Consider the following 7,379-nt stretch of genomic DNA (forward strand, 5'->3'; position numbering starts at 1 on the left):
GATATGTTTTTTCAAAGTTGAACTTGCATTAATTTTTACATGGCTTTCTAAACATGCGGTTCTCTTGTGCGAGACACGAGTGCAACGGTGATAGATGTCCCTCTAGAAAATGCGCGAAATATGCGTTCTGTGTGAACGACTTAGTTTCAGTTTTCAGTTTTTACGTAAACAAGATCTATTCCGCATTGATGTTCTCTTTCCACACAATATTTGTAATCAACAACGCAGCAGCGCCGCATCTAGTGGCTTCAACTGGATAGGCTAACAAAAACATTAAAATGCAACGACACTAACATCGTCGTCGCATCTCGTGCTCCGCTGATAAGGCTGCCTCCTTAACGCACACCTAAAATTCGAATGCAACGTTTTTGCATTCGAATGTGGATTTTTATTTTAAATTCGACGAATATTCGAAATTCTAATTCTTTTTTGACAGCCCTAGTGTATATTTTACAAGAATTGCTTTTTAGAACAGATGTATATCATTTTCTGCAATCAGCTGGTCTTTGATGGAGATCCTTCATTAGCATTGCCTCCAAAAGTACTGTATGCATGTGCCCTTGTACACACTGGAACATCTGGTTATTCTATTCTTCAGATGCCCCAGCTCTTGGTGGGCCCAGTGACCTCATCTTTACCTGTGGCAACTCTGGTGAAGCTGAGGAAGACATAGACAGCGATACCGATGATATCGATCACACCGGTGAGGATACTTCAAATAGCCCTTAAAGAAACATAATCGCTGTGTAACACACCGTGTAACCCCTGTGTTTACGATGGCACTTGTTTCCCAACAGTCATAGAAGAAAGCAAAGAGGCCGGCGCTTTCAAAAGCTTTCTGAAGGAGAGAAGAGAAATAGTGCAAGTGCGCAACAGGAAGTCTAAGTGAGGGCAGGAAATGATCATTATGTATGTGTACTGTTGCCCAGAACACTTGAGTTTAACCCCTGAACATTGACCTTTCCACTTTCAAAGACATAAGTTGTTAATTTGGACAGTTTTTCATAAATCTGCATGTATTCTACAGTTGTAGCCATCAGCTAGTCTGCACTGAGATTTCAGAATTGCAAATGAATGAATTTGTAAAAACAGTCTTTTGCATCATGCACGGGTTAAGAACGTCATTAGTTCAAAACCAAACATTAATCATGGAGTTGAATATCTTGGGTCTCCACTGAACATTTATTCAAACAAATACCTTCTGAAAAATGTACCTTGTTTTTCTTTTGTATAATATATTTATGTACGCTCTATAATCTTATTTGTCTGTTAATAGAAATGCTTTGTTTTTCCCAACAACCTGGAGCAGAAACCAGTATCTGCAGTTTCTCTTCTGACTTCCTGTACCTTTAAAGTTCACGTTTCTATGACGGGAAATAAAATATTTTATATATATATATATATATATATATGCAAGATCTGCCTTGCTGCAAACTTACTTTGTCTGTTCATAATGTTTTATTTGAAGAAGCATTCAGCGTGTTCATATTGAATTGAGCAGAGCGTGTGCTGAGATGACGGGTGGGCAGTAGTGGTTTTGCAGCCATATGACAGCAGAGGGACCCAGTGGGTGTAGTGAGACTGTGGGATACAGATTAACGCCTTCAGCCCCTCTGTTTCATGAATTCAGATTCTTGTAGACCTTCACATGAGTGAAATACCACTCAACGAGACTTTGAATCTGAGTACTGGAGAGGTAATTGAAAGTCAACTTTCAGAGGAAACAACATTTAGTTCCTGTTCTTTTGTTCACAGTATAGGTGCTAGAATGACCATTTGATCATTTGCATGCCAAAACTACATTCCACTATTGAATTAGTTAAGTGCTGCTTCAAAACTGGCTTAAAAGTGATTTGATAGACACCCTTCCACAAATTAAAATAGGTGCAGAAAGTCTTAAATTCATAACGTTATGGCATTAAATGGTGCATGCACTGTACATTTACTTTGATGCATTTACTTGAAATGCAAAATTAGGAATTAAGTCTGAAACTGAACAAAATTAAGTGATAGGGTATGAAAACTTGTTTTCCTTTTGAATTAAGTTGAGTTTTCTGAGCCATTTGGCAAATATTTGTTCTTGTTTTAATCACAAGCTCACTTCATTTTGATACATTTCACAGAAAACAAGACTTCTTATCCTGTCATTTTGCTTCTCAAGTAAATTTATCTTGATTCAAAAATCTTTTATACATTTGCACTGGAAAACGACACAATTACTGAGGACGGACATCAACTTGTGTGATCAGAGGGTACAGTAAAAGTTATTTCCATATTCTAGTTCTATTCAAACCTTAAGCTGATTATTTTAGTAAAAGTAATTAAAAAGCACTGGAGATCTGTTGGAAGCTGTATTTTCAAACTTTGCTAATATAACTTCTTGTGTGCTGCTATGTTTTATTGTGTTACCTTTAATTTATTAATTAAGTTTTCTTTCCTTGGTCTAAAAAAGATCTTTAAGAGTTAAATTTACTTTCATAAAACCTGCGTAAAATATAACCTTGCATTTTCTCAGAGAAATTGCATTAACTGAAAGGTCATGTTCTCATTGTTAAGAGCTATACTCAGTGCATCCATGTTCTGCAGACTCTAACTTTAGTCTGTACGTTTCTAGAATAGAGTAGTCGTGAACAGATGCGAGCATGCTTTCCCTGTGTGGGTGACTCATCACATTCTGAGGCGTGTAGGTTGTGTGGCAAACCTAACAATGGCAGATGCCTTTGGATTTTCACAGAGCGTGAGTCACTATGTGGTTGAGTTTACCAGCGCTCAATCTTAACACCCTTTTATGCTGCCGCCACACACATACACACTCACTCACACACACACACATATTAGCTGAACATAAAGGAAGAAAGGCTGAGTTGAATGGAAGCGGGAAGTGTTAGGACGCCTACTATAATTGCATGTCTGGGAGGAAGAACGTGGTGAGATTCAAAAGTCAGTCATTTTATCGGTCTCAGGTTGTTATTCTGTTTTATCAATGTTAAAGGTCAAAGAGGTGTTTTGTAATTGTTCATTCATAGACACCACCACACTGCTTGGATGGCAGTAGTACTGTAAAATACTGTACTGTGCATGCACATTATGGCCAACAAATGCTTTCCCAGTGAGGCAAGAACAAAAATATGTTACTATAACATATTTTTAAAAAACATTGGAATGACATACTACCATATTATTTAAGCATATAGTGCACAGTGTGCATTTTTACTGCTTGCTGTATACTGTGTGGTATATGAGGAATACTGAATAATATTTGATAAAATAGAGTGAAATTGAACATAATCAACGATTAAAGGAACACTCCACTATTTTTGAAAATAGGTTCATTTTCCAACTCCCCTAGAGTTAAACAGTTGAGTTTTACCATTTTCGAATCCTTTCAGCTGATCTCCGGGTCTGGCGGGAGCACTTTTAGCTGTAGCTTAGCATAGATCATTGAATCTGATTAGACCGTTAGCATCTCGCTCAAAAATGACCAAAGAGTTTCTATGCACCTGAAAATAGTCCCCAGCACGCTCCCTGTGCAAGCAGGTGGTCACGTTGGTTATGTTGACGGAAGTTAGCCTATTTTCAGGCACTGTGTAATATCACTGCGCCTGCTGCACCCATGGTACGGCAGCAAAGTTCCTTGATTATTAAGCCGGAATGAGATTATAGTTCCTAGCCATATCGGCCTAGAAAATCACAACTTTTCATTTTCTGTCAGTCTGAGTACACGATGTTACTACAGAAGAGTCAAGTTTTAAATAAGAAAAATATAGAAACTCTTTGGTCATTTTTGACTGAGATGCTAACGGTCTAATCAGATTCAATGATCTATGCTAAGCTACAGCTAAAAGTGCTACCGCCAGACCCGGCGATCGGCTGAATGGCTTTAAAAACGGTAAAACTCAACTGTTTAACTCTAAGGGAGTTGGAAAATGAGCCTATTTTCAAAAATTGTGTAGTGTTCCTTTAAGATTTCAAACACTATAGTATCTTACATTATTGTCACTTGACCTAATGTTTGCAATTTTTTTTCAAGTGGTCGAGTTATCATCTCAGGTACAAAATTGTTAATTAGCATTTTAAATAAAAATTTTGTGTCAATGTGTCTTTGGTAGAGTCATTTAATAAGAAGTCTAAAAAATAAATGTCAGGTATTGCAGCTGATATAATTTTTGGTTCATTTGTCATACTGGGAATGGAAGGTCAAGTTGAAAGCATTGTATTAGTGCAGTGTATACTGCACATTTTGGGAAACATAGATAACCTGCATAAAGAAAATTCACATGTTCATATAGTGCAAAAATATCAACATGCAGTTTTTCACGTCACAAGATGATGATTGGTGGACTGGAGTAATGTGGATTATTGTGATGTTTTTATCACCTGTTTGGACTCTCATTCTGACGGCACCCATTCACTGCAGAGGATCCATTGGTGAGCAAGTGACGTAATATTCAATTTCTCCAAATTTGTTCTGATCAGGAAACAAACTCATCTACATCTTGGATGACCTGAGGGTGAGTAGCATTTCAGTATATTTTTGTATTTAGGTGAACTATTCCTTAAATCATGCCATTGTGGATCATTTTAAGACCAAACGATCACTGCCAAGAGAAACACAAGCATTTATGCATTTTTTTGTCTCAAAGCATGACTATGAATTATTCACTGTTTTGAATTATAATGTTCATAGTGCAGTAAATGTAAAGTGCTACACTTAATAGTAAGTATGTATGCTAAAGTAAGATAGCATGCCTGATTAAAAATTCAGAATCATCAATAAATCATTCAAAAATCATATTTATTTACAAGATGAAAATGGATGCCATTTACTGAATTAAACATACAGTGCCTCGCAAAGTCATGTGGCAACAATAGTAGCATGCTACTGTCTGAAACATTTATCATGTTATTGCATGCTGCTTCACATACTATTTTTAAGAAATAGTAGGTGCTATACAGTATAGCTACACCATGTTCCATTTTCAACATACCCAATGTCTTTATTTTTTTATGACTGTATGTAATGTCATCATCTTTTTGGTTTTGACCGTAAGCCCAGGCCAGAGAGATACTGACAGCTAGAGTTAAAAGCTATGAGTCATGCAGCACGCGACCATTAGAGTGATGTCATGTCCTGAGTTTAGAGCCTGCAGATATGACCTACTCTCACATCACACTATCCAGAGCACTTCACACCTAGAATACAGAATCAGATCACGTAGAGCTTTGACTTAATCGTTTAAATGCTAAATGCTTTACAGCTACAAATGATGCCTAATGGATCGTAACATTTGGACAAGTGGATTGAATGTCAGAACTGCAGAAGGAAAGTAGTGTTCCAATGACTCAAAAATAAATTGTACTTTTATTGCAACATAAATGTACTTGATATTTATTAAACAACACTTGTCCTAAGAATATTGTTGACCGTGATATATGCCACTGTGGACAGTTTTGAGACCAAAATACAACATCACTACTAGGAAATAGACAAGCATTTGTGCATTTTTGACTCAAAACAAAGCATGACTATGAATAATTCACTGTTTTGCTCTGTATTATTCAAAAGGGTTGTGCCAGAATGAGCTCATCACAATATGTTCTAATATAATTCAACTAGAACACCTTAATATTCCTCTTAAGCAAAGTGTGCCTATCAGTCATTCTGCCACAAAGTATCACACACTCAAGCAATTAGACTGATGTGTTACTGATGTCAGAAAATTTAACTGCAGCTGTGCTTTACTGTGTATTTTGTATGAAGTACAGTATGTAATGAGATTGAAAAGTGAAACGGCTTAATATAGCAGAAAAGAATTTGAAATAATTATCAGTATCGTGCACATTTGGGCGGCATTATGCAAATATTTCCACATAGTGAGGTAGATATGTGGGGGCGTGTTAGAACGAGCCGTTTTAGGGAGGCGTGGCAGAGTCTTAACTTTAATAAAGAATATCTCTTTGGTTTTGAGACTTTAGTCTTTGCAACTTCCGGGATCTTATCTATGCACAATCAGCTTGTAACACTCCAAAGAGAAAAGAAAACTTGAAATCGCATCATATGACCCCTTTAAATAATAAGTGTAATTCCCATGTACATTTATTTATTTGTTCCCGGGCGGTCAAATATGGTAAAAAATGACAGGCTTGTTAAAAATTGCTTGCTTATCACCAAATCTTGAATTCGTTATTTTTGTCAACTTGTTTTCGGAACTTTCTTTTTTGGAACTGAGTGATCATAGGCCTCATTCATCTGAGCTTATGTACCTCAATTTTTGAGCTAAAACTGCATTATTTGTGGATCATTTTGGCAAATGTCAGCTCAAAAACTATGATCAATCAGTTCCAAAAAGAAATACAAAACCTCTGATAACTGAAAGAAAATAAGTTGAGAAAAAGATTGCATCCAGTATTTGGTAATTATATACCATATTGAGAAATTTTTAAGCATTTTTTTAATATATATAGACCGGTCATTTTTGATATAAGTAACAAGGTGGAGAAAAAAATCCAAAAAAGTACCAAAAATATCAACATTTCTTATACCCATTTTCTGGAAGAGAAAATCATCTCTAGAGCACAACTATATATTTATAATATAATAGCATATTTTAATTTGCACGTTTTAGCAACAGTCCTGTTCACCCTAGCAACTAACATCATGATAAAAACTATTTAGAACACATTCTTACATATTTATGTGAGAACATATTTATGCTAAGCAAAAATGGGTATGGTTTGTTTGTATGCATGATTAGCTTCATCATCATCATCATCATCACTGCCTGTCAGGTCAGATGTGAACTGGAAACTGCATCATTCTGACTTGAGAATCCAGCACACCGCTCCTGATTGGCTGGAAATGACATCATAGCAGGGTTACCAGTGATGATCAGGCTTTCCTTGCAGGCAGATTGTTTTCCTTCACTACATCCCCCACCCTTGTCTTCTCAGTCCCTCGTTGTCACTCAGCAAAGGATTGTGGTGCACCTTTTGCGAGCAATTCCCAGTATATGTTCTTTTTTGTCCTTCATGTATCTGTTAATCGGTTCCAGGACCTCTTCACTACATCCCCCACCCTTGTCTTCTCAGTCCCTCGTTGTCACTCAGCAAAGGATTGTGGTGCACCTTTTGCGAGCAATTCCCAGTATATTTTCTTTTTTGTCCTTCATGTATCTGTTAATCGGTTCCAGGACCTTGTTTGCTGCATTCTTTGCTCTGTTGCCATGTGAAAAACCCTGTATGCGTGCACACGACTCTCCACCTAACAGACAGCTGGATGACATCATCGCTAGAGCACTGCCGTCTCCCCTCCCCTTGCGGCCCTCTTCAGTAATCACATCCAGCATATACGCAACCCAATGCTCACCTCCAGTTTATAT

At 37.1% G+C, this 7,379-nt stretch overlaps 1 protein-coding gene across 1 annotated transcript in view; it reads left to right on the top strand.

The window, feature by feature from the left end:
* The window catches only part of gpn1 (GPN-loop GTPase 1), a 9,311-nt gene extending 7,946 nt beyond the window's left edge, over positions 1 to 1,365 (top strand). Inside the window, exons 14-15 of the mRNA XM_016278180.1 lie at positions 599 to 703; positions 798 to 1,365. Coding sequence (XP_016133666.1) covers positions 599 to 703; positions 798 to 889 — 197 coding nt within the window. The 3' untranslated portion in view covers positions 890 to 1,365. The remainder of the gene's footprint in view (positions 1 to 598; positions 704 to 797) is intronic.
* Positions 1,366 to 7,379: the final 6,014 nt, after the last annotated feature.

The sequence above is a fragment of the Sinocyclocheilus grahami genome, unplaced genomic scaffold, assembly GCF_001515645.1.
Source record: "Sinocyclocheilus grahami isolate Dianchi unplaced genomic scaffold, SAMN03320097.WGS_v1.1 scaffold118.1, whole genome shotgun sequence".
NCBI lineage: Eukaryota > Metazoa > Chordata > Actinopteri > Cypriniformes > Cyprinidae > Sinocyclocheilus > Sinocyclocheilus grahami.